This window comes from Rhinatrema bivittatum, chromosome 9 (genome assembly GCF_901001135.1).
Source record: "Rhinatrema bivittatum chromosome 9, aRhiBiv1.1, whole genome shotgun sequence".
In the NCBI taxonomy this organism is placed as follows: domain Eukaryota; kingdom Metazoa; phylum Chordata; class Amphibia; order Gymnophiona; family Rhinatrematidae; genus Rhinatrema; species Rhinatrema bivittatum.
Genome location: NC_042623.1, coordinates 166,674,965 through 166,692,002, shown reverse-complemented (window position 1 = coordinate 166,692,002; position 17,038 = coordinate 166,674,965). Strand labels below are relative to the sequence as shown.

The 17,038-nt window shown below is 45.7% G+C and overlaps 1 protein-coding gene across 1 annotated transcript in view; it reads right to left on the bottom strand.

Moving 5' to 3' along the window:
* CROCC2 (ciliary rootlet coiled-coil, rootletin family member 2) overlaps nt 1–17,038 on the bottom strand; it is a 505,095-nt gene that overhangs the window by 260,413 nt on the left and 227,644 nt on the right. The window contains 2 exon segments of the mRNA XM_029616014.1: nt 8,886–9,089; nt 10,286–10,375. Of these exon segments, the coding sequence (XP_029471874.1) occupies nt 8,886–9,089; nt 10,286–10,375 (294 nt within the window).

Here is a 17,038-nt window from a genome sequence, read left to right as displayed (position 1 = left end):
ATTAACAAGATAAGGGCAGCAGATGTGCAATATCCAAAACCAGCAGCATGCTGGTCCTTGATTACTACTTCTGAGCTAATGGAGGCAGTATTTCCAAAAACTGATTCTACGAAAGAATTATGTCTTAGATTCCCTGAATCTGAAGATATTGAACAGCTAACATCCAAAGAAAATGTGGGAGTTCTAGCCAGTAGAATCAACCTCCAGTTCAGAGGTGGGGGAGGTAGATGATAATAAGGTGTTAAGAGCAATATCCAGGAACAACAGTGAGTGCAAGTAGAAAGTGAAGCCACTAGCCTTTTTCCTCATAGTCCACCCTCAGCTTCAACTCCAGTGCCAGCAGCAGCCCCCAGGGAGGCATAGAGGAGATCATCAAAGTCATCTATTATATGGAGGCATTTTAAGTGAGAAAGGACCTGCATTTTTCTCATTGTATTCACTGCAGTAAGGCCATCAGCCGAGAGAAGGCACTGGGGCACTTGAGAAAAGCTGGTATGTAGCATCAACTACAGTCACACTACCCACTGGCATTGGCAGTACTAGCTTGGGGACACCCTTCGCCACTCAAAGCAGAAGCTGTAGCAAAAGGGTTGAAAAGGGGAAGACTCTTCTCCAAGCTGAAATCGTGGCTCCTTCCACTATTCAGTTTGCATACCAGCAGCCCCCTGTCATGTGTTTATAGCAGCAAACCACCATAGAGAAAATGGGATGTGGTCTATATCACTGTCCTGGGGCAAGAGTCAAGCAGCATCCAAAGTAGTGATGAGTTGCATTGGGGAAATGATTGCCCTGGATGACCAGCCCCTGCAGATCACAAAGAACCTAGGCTTTAGGCATCTGCTGCAGCTCTTAACCCCCAATTACAAAGTGCCTTCCAGGACCATTTTCAGCAGACAGGTTATCCCCACTCTGAACAATTAATGCCATAGTCACATGTAGGCAAAGCTGGCAAAGGCAGATGGGAGTAGTGCATATTTCATCAGCAATATCGGGCCTAGTACAAACAATATGCACATGTATCTCTTCTTGACGGCACACTGGTGGGAGATGGCCAAGGCAGAGGCAGGCAACAGCTCTAGCAGGGACTGAGCATCAGGATGCAGATGGGTTATGTTGCACACCTATGTGATGGATACCGCCTATACCTTGTGCAATATCCTAACAGCCATAAGAAAGATGTTGGAGGGCTGGAAAATAGGCCCGAGAGGAAGGAGTGTTCATGAAGATTTATTTTGTGACAGAGAGGTGCAAATATTATAAGAGCAGTGGAAGATGGGGGTATCAGGGGACCCACTGCTTTGCACACTTGTTGCACCAAGGCAATAAGGGCTGCCTTGGGCCTGGGGCCCAAGGAACATGGGATTCCAGTCTTGAAGGATCTGATAGAGAGGTGCAGGAAAATAGCAGGACATTTTTATCATTGAATAAAGGATGGGCAGCTTCTCTGTGACAAGCAATAATAATTCAGGATGCCTCATATGCAGCTTATTCAAGAAGTTGGCTTACTGGAATTCCATGTATCTGATGCTGCAGAGGTTAGTAGAGCAGAGACGACTCTTCATGACCTGTCTCTGAGTTCCAGAAGTGCTAGGTGGGGGTCATCCCCATAGTAAATATTCTGGAGGAAATGTTAGAGGGTTTCTGTGAGCAAAACTATATGAAAGCAGAAGTATTGCAGTGTGTGGACTCCTTGCAAAAACTGGAGCAAGAGAGGCTGAAACCTCCAACAGAAAACAATACTTAGATTGCTTGCTACGATTTGTGATCTATGGATGAAAGGGAGTCTTGCCCTTTGGTCCCAGCATCTCACTTACATAAAGGAGATAATGGCGGCTAGAGTGCATGAATAGGAGCGCCAGAGGCAGAGGCAGAGTGGGGATGTAGCACAGGAAAGAGTGGCCACCCCAGACAGTAGTGTGAGCACAAGCAGCACCCTGTCAGCAACCACTTCCTCCCCCACCTCGATATACCACAGCTATATTGCCCCCACAGAACTGTGTCTCCTGATGCAGGCTCCTAGCTAAAGCAGCTGGAAACAGAAACCTTCACTCCACCCCAGCAAAGTAGATGCCAACAGAAATTTCTATGACATGCTATCTGACAGAACCTATCAAGGACATGGTCACAGATCTACTTTCATTTTGGGCACACAAGTCCATGATCTGGCTAGACCTGGCCAAGATGACTCAGCATTATCTTTCCTGCCCACCAACTAGCATGCCCAGTGAATGTGTCTTCTCAATGCCAGGGCCATTGTAAGCCCTCATCATTCAAGGTTGGCACTAGATTTGATGAAAAAGTTTATCCTCTTGAAAATAAATCAATCTGCCTTTTCTGTGTTTCCCATAATTTCCATGTGAGTAGCAGGATGACTGAAAGCACCTTGGGAGTTTTACTGCTACTCTGCCTAGCTGACATGCCCTGATGCTACACCTTTGAGATTTTGCTGCTGCTCTGCCTAGCTGTTATTCCTCTGATGCTATCTCTTGGTATAATAGTGGTGAACCCTTGTGCTGTGGCATGGTTGATGCAGCCTTGTAGACAAACCTACTAGGCCCATGCCAATAGCTGGTGGATGCGCCCTAGGCTGGGACAGAGCATAACCTTCACCTATACCAGCACCGTTCCCTGAAGGTTGAACCTTTGGGTTACAGAGGCTGGCAGGATTTAGGCAAAAGTCCCAAAAGACGGTCAGGAAGAGAGAGTCTGGAGCTGGGCTGAGGTCAGGGTAGACAGTGATCAGTTACCAGGTTCAGACAGAGGGTCAGGGCAGGCGGTGAGCAAAGTATAGTCAAGGTTCATGGCAGAGGTCAGTGGCAGGCAGCAGACAAGAAAGTAATTTGTGCCTGTAACAGAAGTCAATACCAGGCAGGCAAGAGAAGGACAGAGACAGGGTAAGGTTGGAGACAGGACAAGGCAAAATGGACTGGAAGAGGCAGGACAAGCTTGACAAGGCAGGATGGGCTGGATGAGGCAAGGCAGGCTGGACGAGGCAGGGCAGCATCAGAAACAAGACTGGAGCAAGGCAGGATTAGAAGAAGCAACCTACACTGCTAAGGAAGTAGGAGGACCTGTTGGTCAGGCATGGAACAACTGTGCAGCCGGACCTTAAATAGGCAAAGCGGTGACATTATTCATTGTCGCCACAAACCAGCTTTTCCACCGCAGAGTCTTTAAAGTGTGTGCGGCTGCACACACATGTCTATGGGGGAGGCAGGACAAGGAGGTTGATGGCAGCTTTCTGGCCATGAAGGAATTCTGGTGGTGTCCAGGTAAGTGCAGCTAGTAGGGGGCTGTCATGCAGCCAGCCAAACATTACACCTGGGAATCTTGCTGCCATTCTACCTAGCTTACATGCCCCTGATATTACACCCTGGGGATTTTCATGCCTCTGTGTTGTTTAGTGTTTGGATCCTAGCCTCATTCGTGCTTCTTGATTATATTGGGATGTTTTTTCCCCAAAATAAAATGTGAAAAAAGAAAAAAATACAAGTTTCTTCACCCAACCCATCTCTTTTCTGTTTCTCCATATTACTCTAGGATCCTGGCCTAACTCTCCCACCTTGCTTCTTTCTTAGTTATACTGGGGTGTTTTGACCCCAAAATAAAATATGAAAATAAAGAAAAAAAAAATACAAGTTTCTCCTCCCACCCCATCTCTTTACAGTTCTACACCTTCCTGTCTAAGACTGCCACTGTTACTGACCCACATGCTCCTAGCTCTCTCATAATGGGGCGGATTTTCAGAGCCCTGCTCGCGTAAATCCGCCCAAAACCGGGCGGATTTACGCGAGCAGGGCCCTGCGCGCCGGTGAGCCTATTTTACATAGGCTCACCGGCGCGCCCAGAACCCCGGGACTCGCGTAAGTCCCGGGGTTTTCGGAGTGGGCGTGTCGGGAGGCGTGTCGGGGGGCGGGGCCGGAGCGCGCGGCGTTGCGGGGGCGTGTCGGCAGCGTTTTGGGGGCGGGTACGGGGGCGTGGCTACGGCCCGGGGGCGTGGCCGCGCCCTCCGTACCCGCCCCCAGGTCGCGGCCCGGCGCGCAGCAGGCCCGCTGGCGCGCGGGGATTTACGTCTCCCTCCGGGAGGCGTAAATCCCCCGACAAAGGTAAGGGGGGGGTGTAGACAGGGCCGGGTGGGTGGGTTAGGTAGGGGAAGGGAGGGTAAGGTGAGGGGAGGGCAAAGGAAAGTTCCCTCCGAGGCCGCTCCGATTTCGGAGCGGCCTTGGAGGGAACGGGGGGAGGCAGCGCGGCTCGGCGCGCGCAGGCTATACAAAATCGATAGCCTTGCGCGCGCCGATCCAGGATTTTAGTGGATACGCGCGGCTCCGCGCGTATCTACTAAAATCCAGCGTACTTTTGCTTGAGTCTGATGCGCAAGCAAAAGTAGGCTGATCGCGCTTCTTTTAAAATCTACCCCAATGCCTTGATGAGATATACTGCGCAGTCTGGGCGTCCTTTTTCCAGCTATTGTCCTTGGACACTCAAAGAGGCCTGCTGACCACAGGATATGAGGTTCACTGGAAAAGGAAGCCAGATGTTCCAAAGGAGGGGGTGGGCATTTATGGTCCTGACAGTGTCAAAGTTTATTTTTAGTGGTACTTAGTGGCTCCATTTCTTAAACACTTTAAGTTTTATAAGGAGTGTCAGAGGTCATGCAGATATTAGCATATTTTTCACATTTGTGTCTTTCCCCTGTTGGACTGAATCAAGATGATCCTGAGGGGTTTCCTTGTTAATGTGCTTCCTTCTTTCAATAAAAATCATTTTGAAAAAAAAAAAAAGAAATCACCTGCCACTATGGGTACCATTTTGCTACCTTGCAGTTTATTTATGGATATTCATGCCACTTTTGGTGCTGCCTTTGCTGATGTTTTAGTGCCTTCACTGCCTTCGGCTGTTCATATAACTACTGTTGGTTCCTTTTGTCCTTCTCATGTTGCCTTTGAATGTTTAATGCCTTCATGCTGTTTGCAATTTCTCACACTTTATGCTTTGAGGGTTTTAATGTCTTTATGCTGTTTGCAATACCTACACTCTACACCTTAGGCGTTTCAATAGCTCTGTGCTGTTTGTGATATCCTGCACTGTACGCCTTGTGGGGTTGTGATGCCTCTGTGTTGTTTGTGATAATCCACGCTGTACACTTTTTGTTTTTTTATGCCACTCTTTCTATATGCTGCTGTATTGTCTTTAAACCTGCACTTATTATTAACTTCAGAGGCAGAATGCAGTGAACACCAGCTAAAGCCTTGTCTATTTCTACTCTACCTTAGAGTTTGTGCATGTGCAGAATGAGTCAGCACACATATACAGTGTGCAAGAGACATTTTTGCACATACTAAGAGTTATTGCATGTAATAAACTACTGTACAACTACAATAAACTATATTTGCATAGCTAGCCAGCTGGCAGTGAATGCCACTGTTACTTGCTGACTCTTGGTCTTTCTCTGGCAATCCGTTGCTTTGCATACGTGCTGCACCACTTATGGACCATTAGGAACTTCCTGCCATTCCTGTTACCACTTTGCCCCTCTTGGGGCCTTGGGCTGTTGATGTCACTCTTCTTCCTGCCTCAGCCCTTGCTGTATATCTTGGGACCTTGCTGCCACTCTTCTTGTTGCATTGCTCTGAACCTACCATATGTGATTTTAATCACCAATGCCACCACTGCTGCTGGTCCAAGCCACTCTTGCTATCTTTCGATGGTTCCTTCTGCTCCGGCTGTCTTTGATGTTATTTCCAAATTCCCATCCCTTAAGGTTCTTGCCGACTCTTGGTCTTGCTCTGGAAATCCAATGCTTTACACAGACCTTATCTAGTTATCTTTAATGGTTTCATGCGCGCTTTCATTTTTTCTTCCAACTTCCTTCCCTTGTGGTTCTTATTGGCTATTGATCTTGTCCAGTATTTATCCTTCAACAGATTATACAACTGGAAATGGCAGGGGCAACAGAAGTACAGCATCAAAATCAATACTGCACTTCTCCATTATTACTGCATCTCAGGTAATGGAGACAGCATGTGCAAGAACTGATTCAGAAGAAGAATCATGTCTTGGATTCCTTGAATCACAGGACATTGAACAGTTAGTGGCTGAAGAGAATTTGGAGTTTGTAGTGCGTAGCATCTTAGCCTCTTAATGGAGGAGCCAGATAATACTGACAAGGCTGAGATTATGTACAGCAAAGAGAAAGACCAACTCCAAGCCTGCTCCAAGACAGCTCCTTTCTCTAATGATGATGTACGGTAACAATATGAAGCCTCCTCCAGGTAGTTCCTCTGGCTTCTCCCTGCCTAGGGCTTTGTATCAATTTGGATGGTGCCCTTTGCCCCTCATTTGGAGTCTTGGGGTGTTTTTGCCATTGTGGGTGGCTGCTTTGTACTTCTCATAGTGCTTTGGGGTCTTCATATCACTCTTCTGCTTTGACCCTCTATCAGTGCCTTGAAGTTTTTCCTGACGTTTTTGGTGCTTTCTTTCCCCATCAAGGTGCCTTAAGCTGTTCATGCCACACTTGATGCCACTTTGCCTCTCTTGTGTTGCCTTGGGGGGTTCATGCCACTATTGTTGGTGCCCTTTGCCCCTCTTTTGGAGCCTTGGGGTTTTCTGGCTGCTGATTTTCTCCTCTCATTTTGCTTTGGAGAACTCCTGTAACTCTTGGTAACACTTTGCCCCATTACAGCTCCCTGGGCTATTCATGCCACTTTTGGTGACACTTGACATAAATTTGACACATTGGGGTGCCCTTCACCCTTCTGATGTTGTCCACCCATAAGTTTCATTTGAAATGATTAGAAAACCCCAATTTTGGATCACAAAATAAGTTGCATAGCTTCCCTCATTTTTTTTTTTTTGTTTCAGACAAAAAAAAAAAAATTGTCTGAAACAAACCAAACTAATAATTGTGGCCTAAGAAATGAATAAACTAACTGAAATAAAACTTGCCTTTGCACATCCATACTCTCTAAAAGCAAAAATGGAAAGGAGAAATAAAATAAAATGATTAAAACTCCTAGCACGTTTTAATACAGTACCAGAAGATAGCATTTTGCATAGAATATAAAGCTAAAGGGCATCATATGAAGATAAAGGAAGGAAGGCTCAAAAGGAATGGGAGAAATATTTTTTCACGGAGAGGCTGTTGGACCTCTGGAAGAGGCTTCCTGTGGATGTTATGGGGACAAAACAGTGGCAGAATTCAAAAATGCATGGGTCAAACACAAAGGGATCTTAATGGTGGCAGGAGAAAAGAAGGCTACAGATCAAGTAATAGCACAATAGGAAGGCACACATGGGAGAACTAGGAAGACCAAAAGGTCCTTATCTGCCAACATATTTTTTGTTTAAGAATCTGCAACAATCATCATTAACAAAAAGAGCAGTCCCATTTTATTTTTATATAATATGTGTAACAGTGGTTTTGCACCATTACTAAACCTTTTCCGGCATCACTAAATTTCTGCATTTTGGGGGATCCTCCCCAAGATGTATATTTATATTAATTTTCAGCATGCTCCAAGGAGAGCCTTTTAGGTTGGAGAGGAGGGATTTTTCTAGGTGGTGTTTTTGGTAGGCCTCATGGCTCATCTGTGGAAGACTGTTGAGAGATTTCGGAGTTTGCATTTTGTGACCATTTCCCAAAAGTGAGGCCAATAAGAACCTTGCTGGAGGGATTAGATTTTCAGCCAATATGCCCTGTGAGAAGTAACCAGTGGGGACAGAGGATAGCTGCGGTTTGAATGAGTTTGCATCCTGTTTTGAAGCAAGGAGGATTTTTCCATTTTTGCCCTTGCTTACGTTTCTGAGAGAAGAGAATTTTCTACCCTTTACAGGGAGGGGATATTGGACACTGATTCAGACCAAAGGAAGAGATCTGGGACGACGAGTACCATGGAGAAAGAAACTGCAGCTCTGGGAGTTGTCATGCTTTTTAAGTTGATGATTTTCACAATCTTGGCTTAGATTTTGTTTTTTTAAGCTGAAGTAAATTCTTTCTTTTGTTGAACACCACTATTGCTGTGGCCTTTCCAGCCTACTGAACTATTTTATAGTGAGTACCTACTGGTCAGTGACAGACATGGGTGATACTGAGTGGCTGTACTGCAAGTCCCCATCATCACACTAAGGACCTTGGCAGTCTATACCTCTTCCCTGTCTGGGAACCCCGACATCCCAGGAGCTACATGTATGGTGTGATGGCAGAGAGAATCAGAGGTCTTGGACATTGATAAAATCCTGGGAACTGTGTGGCCTTTTTATTCAGTCTACAAAACAAAATGCAGGGGAGGGGGGGTACCTAAGACACAATATATTCATATCCAGATCAATAGTACCATGCTCACAGGTGTCTGCATGCAATGTCTCCAGTATAACTATTAAAAACCCAAGAGCTTCCTGTATTAGTAAGTCAACAGGCTGAAAGTAGGACTAGCCCAATAGTCTAGTAGCAGAGCTGGGTGCTGCAGTGAAAGTACTGAGGTTCAGTTTCCAGATCCTAATCTTACTCCTTGGGCTACCTAAGTCCAGGCATGCTATGGAAGAAGCATTCACAGCCTCCAGGGAATGGGAGTCTCATCCTTCACCTCAAGAACAAAATATACTGGTTGGCTTAAAGTTGCACTTCTGCCAAGCTCCCAAGGAAACTGTAGCCCCTACCTATCCACTGCAATGAGTGAACAAAATAGGAGGATGGGGAGAGGAAAAAAAGAAAGGACAAATGGTTAGAAAACAAAGAAGCTGCAAATGAAGGTGTGTATTGCCTCAGCCTCAGACACCTCCTGACATTAATGGTGGTGAGTGGGGCTGGGGCAAGATTTGAATGGGTTTATAGCATATGGCATGGAAGGAGGCTGCCTATGTTTTCGTTCAACAGAAATATCCCCAACCTGGTTCCGATGTTGCCAGCTCTGGAAAGCGCTCTGTATGGCTCGTAAGGCTGCTTCTTGGCGCTGCGAGAATTGGGTTCGTAACGAAGATGTTCGAGGTCCTAATGGTGAGAAGGAGCGCTGTCTCATAGTATCCTCCTTTATTGCACTCCTGACAACATCCAGTGAAGAGACTATTATACCCTCAGTATGTTCCTGAGCTATCTGAAAGAGGAAAGAAAGAGAGAGATATTGAGAGTGAACACCAACAGGTTCAAACCAAAATTGTCACTGTAAAAAATGTGGCCCAGCATCCAGGAATAAGGAATGCTAGAATCAACAGGGAGCTACTGGCCTAAAGCTTTCACCACAAAGCGTTTAAATTACACAGCAAAAAAAAAAAAAAAAAAAAAATTGCAGATAACACAATTGTGAGTCAGCAAATAATCCCCTCACAAAACTTACAGCAGACCCTCAATATGGGAAAACTGTGAAAATTAATATTTCATAACTACATAACCCCTGTGGCGATATCAACCTAAACCTAATATTCCAAAACCCAGCTGGAGAAGTAACTAATCAGTAACAGAGACACACAGACCAACCCTGGCTAAAAGCAGGATCTGTATTAGAACTGTACAGCTGGGAAATAATGCAGAACCTTGTGGCATTAAACATTCTCAAATATAATAAAGCAAATAGTCTAGAACTAGAACTTGGAACTAACACTTGAGCATAAGAACATAAGAAATTGCCATACTGGGATATACCAAGGATCCATCAAGCCCAGCATTCTGTTTCCAACAGTGTCCAATTCAGGCCATAAGAACCTGGCAAGTACCCAAAAACTAAGTATATCCCATGCTACTCATGATAGTAATAGCAGTAGCTATTTTCTAAATCAACTTGATTAACAGCAGGTAATGGACTTCAATAACTTATCCAAACCTTTTTAAAACCCAGCTATACTAACTGCACTAACCACATCCCTTGGTAACAAATTCCAGAGTTTAATTGTGAGTTGAGTGAAAAAGAATTTTCTCTGATTAGTTTTAAATATGCAACATGCTAACTTCATGGAATGCCCCCTAGTCCTTCTATTATCCGAAAGAGTAAATAACCGATTCACATTTACCCATTCTAGACCTCTCATGATTTTAAATACCTCTATCATATCCCCCCTCAGCCGTCTCTTCTCCAAGCTAAACAGCCCTAACCTCTTTAGCCTTTCCTCACAGTGGAGCTGTTCCATCCCTTTATCATTTTGGTTGCCTTTCTCTGTACTTTCACCATTGCAACTATATTGTTTTTGAGCATTCCATACTATTTCAGAATGGAGATATAGCTTCCTAATACTCCCACTCTCCATCTATTTTATTACAGAGGGAGAGGATATCACGATACTTCATGAAAGAACATACCTCTGTAATACTGTTTAGGGCTTGTTGTAAAGATACACATTCCTCCTTCAATGCCTCCACCTCTATCAGCTCATCAGTCTTTGCACCTTCCTACAATCAGACATAAGAGAAGCCTTTCAGAGATTCATATTAAAAAACCCACCAAGTGGGTAAGTTATACTTTACCTCAATAACTATCTGGATATTCAGTGGAACTTATCTGGATAATTGTTCTAAATAATGTTAGATCTGCTATTTGTGCAGACCAACTTGTCTGCACAAATGTATCTACATAGTGCTCAGTATGGTACTATATGGCTAAATATGTTAGCCCACTGTCATCAAGCCTTCAGCCCTATCCCCTTTTTGTCTAAGTAACTTTGTCTGCACAAAGCATTTGTGTAAATTTACCCATATAAAAGGAGTCTATACTTCAAGGGCCAAATGTATGCATATAAAAGTCGATTTTACCCATATAAATCTTTTGAATATGGCGCTCTCAGTGATGAAAAGAATAACATATAAGAAAGGAGAATTCAGAGAAAAAGAGAGAGAGAAGAGTGTGTTCAGGAGGGACAGAGAAAAGAATGAGAGTGAGAGAAACACAGAGAGAGGCAAAAAAAGAAAGGACCACATAATTAGAGTGTATTGCTCTTATATATGTAATGGACTTTCAATTTCATTACCAGTAAGCCTTGGGTAATTCCTGGTTCAGACAGTGCAGTTAGTGTGTGAAGAGAGGCACAATTCTGTGCAGCCCCTCCTTTGCAGGGTGCTGGAATAGCTATCCCCTTTGAGAGGATTTATAAGCAGCTTTCTCCTGAGAGCTAATTATTTTTGAAGTTAGTGGAAGTATTTGGAGCTTTTTGCCCGAGTTGGATTTTCGGGCCTTCTCCTTGGACTCAAGCACACCCTGATTAGAGTCTGTGAAACAGGTCATGGATCTTCCCCTCTTATTCTAATTGTGGTAAGGTCTGCAACCTGGGTTGATTTTTTAGCTTAAAAAGACTTTATTTTTAAGAACTCTGTTTGGGGAGAGGGCATGGAGAACCCTCTCTCTGGGAGGCCCAGGCTAGGGAAGGCCTGCCCCTCTGCCACCTCAGTGAGGTGTGGTGGTGACCTGGTGCCGGAACCTTCTGGTGTTTACTTCAGTTTTGGGGAAGAAGACATTGTTTTAAGAAGATCTGGGAGGAAAGTTTGGCTGTTCCTCTTCCAACCCAAAGGGACAACTAGAACTGCTTGTTCTAGAATGGGTCTCTTCCATCAGGGATTTGACTGAGATAAAGAGAAAAAGGAAGATCAACTAACTGTAAGTAAGGAGCCATTTGAGGACATTGAGGACACCCATCAGGAGTCAAAACCCTGCGAGAGAGAGGATTAGACTCTCAGAGCAGAGACTGCGTTTTAGCATTTTTACCAGTTTTTGGAAGGAGTTTTCCTGCTCATCTAAAGGATACCCTGACCATCTTGGAATTCTACTTACCCAAGCCCTGAAGCCTGGATGTTTCCTGGGTCCTGGTAATTGAGACCCATGCACAGATAGAGGGAAAGAGACTGTAAATAAGAGTATTTTTGTGATGCCGAGGATTAATTTAACTTGTGCCATATTTCATCCTGATAATCCATCAGTAAAGACTTTGTTTTTGGACACTAAATCAATGGCTCCAGTAAGTTACAAAAGAGGATCTGCTGTCACACCGGGTTCTGAAAGAGAAATCTCCCCCCTCACCCCCCCCCCCCCAACAAAGTATCCAGGTTCCGGGGGTATGAGAGTCAGTGAGAGAAATAACCAGGAGTGGTTCCAGCCCCAAAGAGATAGCAGAAATTGCTTACCTGTAACAAGAGTTCTCACAGGACAGCAGGATGTTAGTCCTCACATATGGGTGACATCACAGGATGGAGCCCAATCACGGAACACTTTTCAAAGTTTCTAGAACTTTGATTGGCACCTACTGGGCATGCTCAGGATGGCACTAACCCTGCAACCAGCAGAGGTCCCCTTTCAGTTTTGTTTAAAAGCTAAAGTAAGTGCCAAAAAGAAAATAAGAAAAAGTAATGAACCCAACACCGCGGGGTGGTGGGCGGGTTTCATGAGGACTAACATCCTGCTGTCCTGTGAGAACACCTGTTACAGGGAAGCAACTTCTGCTTTCTCACAGGACAAGCAGGATGGTAGACCTCACATATGGGTGAGTACCGAGCTGAGGATGTCCGAGAAATGGACCAAAAGTACCCAGGCTGTGCAAGAGGCACAAGGACTGGGGTGCAATTTGGTAGAGGGCATCCTGAACCCTAACGGATTGGCGGAAGGGTGTTGGTACATCAAGTTGCAAATAGGTTGCGCAAGACAGACTGGCCGAAAATGGAATCTTGTCTTCCAGCCTTGTCTAAACAATAATGTGCTGTAAAGGTATGGAGAGAACTCCAGGTAGCAGCCCTACAAATCTCAGGAAGCGGCACCAAGCGTAGGTGCACCTCTGAAGTTGCCATGGCCCTGATAGAGTGTGCTTTAACACAGTCTTGAAGTGGAATGCCTGCTTGCTGATAGCAAAAAGATATGCAGTCCGCTAACCAGGAGGAGAGAGTCTGCTTTCCCACAGGTTGACCCAATCTGATGGTATGGAAAGAAACAAACAGTTGAGTGGATTTTCTGTGGGTAGCTGTACGGTCTAGATAGAATGCTAGAGCCCATTTACAGTCAAAAGTATGCAGAGCCTGTTCTCCTGGATTGGAATGGGGCCTGGGAAAGAAGGTGGGTAGTATAATGGATTGATTAATGTGAAACTCCGATACTACCTTAGGCAAAAACTTAGAGTGAGTGCGGAGTACTACCCGGTCATGCAGAAGTTTAGTGTAAGGCGGATAGGTAACTAGGGCCTTTAATTCACTAACTCTGCGAGCGGATGTGATTGTCAAAAGAAAAATTACTTTCCATGTGAGATAGCGAAGATCACAGAATTGGAGAGGCTCAAATGGTGGTTTCATGAACTGACCCAAAACCAGGTTAAGGTCCCAAGAAGGGGCTGGAGGGCGCAGTGGAGGTTTGAGGTGGAGCAAGCCCTTCAGAAAACATGTTACAAGGGGTTGTACTGAAATGGGAATATCCCCAACACCTTTATGGAAGGCAGCTACTGCACTGACATGCATTCTGATGGAAGAAGGTTTTAGATCTGATTCTGACAAGTGCCAGAGATAGTCTAGAAATTTTGTGGGAGAACAAGTGAAGGGATCAAGGGACAGGGAAGAACACCATGACTTAAACCTGTTCCATTTGTAAAAATAAGATTTTCTCGTGGAAGGCTTTCGTGAAGCAATCAAGATATGGGAAACTGGCTCCGAAAGGTTGAGTGGCTGAAGAATTAACCTTTCAACATTCAGGCAGTCAGGGACAAGGCCTGAAGATTGGGGTGTCGTAAGCACCCATCGTTCTGAGTGATCAGAAGTGGGTCCTTCCCCAGGGGAATGTGCCTGCAAATGGAGAGGTCCTGAAGAATCAGAAACCACACTTGGCGTGGCCAGTGAGGGGCTATCAGGATCATGCTTCCCTTGTCCTGATGTAGCTTCACGAGAGTCTTTGAGAGAAGTGGAAGTGGAGGGAATGCATATAAGTGACCGGTTGCCCATGAGAGGGAAAATGCATCTTTCGGCAGTGAGTGTTGGCTGCGAGTGAGAGAGCAAAGGTTCACCACTTTGCAGTTTTGAGGTGATGCAAAGAGGTCTATGTGAGGGTAACCCCAACTTTGGAATATTGAGTCCACTATTGTGGGGTTGAGGGACCACTCGTGCGGCTGAAAGGTGCGACTCAGCTTGTCTGCCAACACATTGTCCACTCCTGGCAAGTAGGTGGCCTTGAAGTACATCGAGTGGAAAAAGGCCTCCGCCCATATCTGTGCAGCTTCCTGACACAGGAGATAGGAGCCTGTTCCTCCCTGTTTGTTGATGTCCCACATGGCCACCTGGTTGTCTGTATGAATCAGGCTGACCTGGTTGGAAAGGCGATCCTGAAACACCCTGAGAGCATATCTGATTGCTCGTAGCTCCAGGAAATTTATTTGGAGTTTGGCTTCCTCTGGAGACTAGGACCCTTGAGTTTGTAGATTGGCAACATGTGCTCCCCAGCCGAGGCTGGAGGCATCTGTTGTAAGGGTTATTTGAGGATCTGGAGCTTGGAAAGGAAGGTCTTGGAGGAGACTGGACTGATTTTTCCACCAAGCCAGAGACAGGCGAAGTGAGTTGGTGATGTGGACAACGGCTGAAAGTGGTTGAGATGATTGAATCCACTATGACCTTAGAGTCCACTGCATGACTCTCATGGAAAGACTAGCCATGGGAGTGACATGTACTGAGAACGCCATGTATGCTAGCAAAACTAGGAAGTGACGTGCAGTTGAGCATTGTTGAGACTGCAGTTGATGGGCAAGAGAAGTGATAGTGAGAGCCCGTTCTCAAGGAAGAAATGCTTTTGCTTTGAAGGTGTCCAAGTCTGCTCCTATGAACGACAGGGTTTGTGATGGGACTAAGCTGGACTTCAGATAATTGATGAGAAACCCTAGGGAGATCAGGGTATGCAAGGTGAAACGTAGGGATGTCAGAGCAGCTTGCTGGGTGGGAGCCCTGATCAACCAATCGTCGAGGTAGGGGTAGACGTGGACACCTTGAGTTCTGAGGAATGCTGCTGCTACTACTACAAGGCACTTGGTGAAGACTTGTGGTGCAGAAGCCAGGCCGAATAGTAGCACTCGGTATTGATAGTGCTTTGGGCCTACCAGGAATCACAGAAATTTGTGATGAGACGGAGTTATTGCGATGTGTGTGTAAGCGCCTTGGAGGTCTAGAGAGCAGAGCCAGTCTTCCCTTTGTAGAAGGGGAGGGAGAGAAACCAAGGTTACCATCTTGAACTTTTCTCTTTGTAGGTACATGTTTAAGGCATGAAAGTCTAGTATCGGGCGAACACCACCTAACTTTTTTGGGATTAGAAAGTACCGAGAATAGAATCCGAGGCCCTGTTGGGAGTAGGGCACTGGTTCTATTGCTCTGGACTGGAGGAGGAGGGAGACCTCCTGCTCTAGGACTGGTGAGTGGTCGGATGTTCCCCATTTCAGCCGAGGTGGGGAGTCCGGAGGAATGGCAAGAAAGTTGAGATGATACAATCTATCAATACAATACCTAAATTGGAGGTAGGCTTACAACCTCACGTTGTAACCTATCAACCTATCAATCTCTCAATCTCACGTTACAACCTATCAATACAATACCTAAATTGGAGGTAGGCTTATTCAAATCAAAGTCGCTCCAAATCCTCCTCACCTACGCTCCCCCTGGACTTCTATTTATTTATTTTTATTTTATTTAAAAGTTTTTATATACCGCACAAATGGATAAAATATATCCGTCTAGGCGGTTTACAAATGTTCAAAACACATGCACAATTTTAAAAACAAAGACACAAACATTTATAAATAAAACAAAGATTAAGTACAGTGCATGGATTATAAAATATTATTATAAATGGAAAGCTTGGATGAATAGATGAGTTTTCAGTGATTTTTTTAATTCTCTGCAATTAGAAGTCAATCGGATACAGTCTGGTAAAGAGTTCCATAATGTTGGACCTGCAACTGAAAAAACGCGTTTTCGGGTTAATGATAAGCTAACAGATTTTACAGTAGGAATTTCTAACATGCATTTGTCAAAGGAACGTAATTGTCTGGATGGTTTATAAATTCGTAACAATGAGCATAACCAGATTGAATCAGTATTGTATATTAAGTTGTGTATAGTGGATACAATTTTATATATTGGGGCGGATTTTCAGAGCCCTGCTCGCGTAAATCCGCCCAAAACCGGGCGGATTTACGCGAGCAGGGCCCTGCGCGCCGGGAAGCCTATTTTACATAGGCCTCCCGGCGCGCGCAGAGCCCCGGGACTCGCGTAAGTCCCGGGGTTCTCCGAGGGGGGGCGTGTCGGGGGCGTGTCGGGGGACGGGCCCGGTCGTCGCGGCGTTTCGGGGGCGTGTCGGCAGCGTTTTGGGGGCGGGTACGGGGGCGTGGCTACGGCCCGGGGCGGTCCGGGGGCGTGGCCGCGCCCTCCGTACCCGCCCCCAGGTCGCGGCCCGGCGCGCAGGAGGCCCGCTGGCGCGCGGGGATTTACGCCTCCCTCTGGGAGGCGTAAATCCCCCGACAAAGGTAAGGGGGGGGTTTAGACAGGGCCGGGCGGGTGGGTTAGGTAGGGGAAGGGAGGGGAAGGTGAGGGGAGGGCAAAGGAAAGTTCCCTCCGAGGCCGCTCCGATTTCGGAGCGGCCTTGGAGGGAACGGGGGTAGGCTGCGCGGCTCGGCACGCGCCGGCTATACGTAATTGATAGCCTTGCGCGCGCCGATCCAGGATTTTAGCAGATACGCGCGGCTCCGCGCGTATCTACTAAAATCCAGCGTACTTTTGTTTGCGCCTGGAGCGCAAACAAAAGTAGGCTATTCGCGCGCCTTTTAAAATCCGCCCCATTATACGGTATGATACTGGGAGCCAATGTAGTTGTTGTAAAATAGGAGAGATATGTTCGTTTCGACGGATATTGTATAACATACGGGCAGTTGCGTTTTGAACTAGTTGAAGTGGATGAATTGTTGATTGAGGTAAACCAAGGTATAAAGCATTACAGTAGTCTAATGAAGCTAAAATGAGTGTTTGAGTGATCAATCGAAAATCATTTGGAAGGAGTAATGGTTTCAGTTTCTTTAGCATGTGAATTTTGAAAAAAGACTTTTTTACAATTTCAGA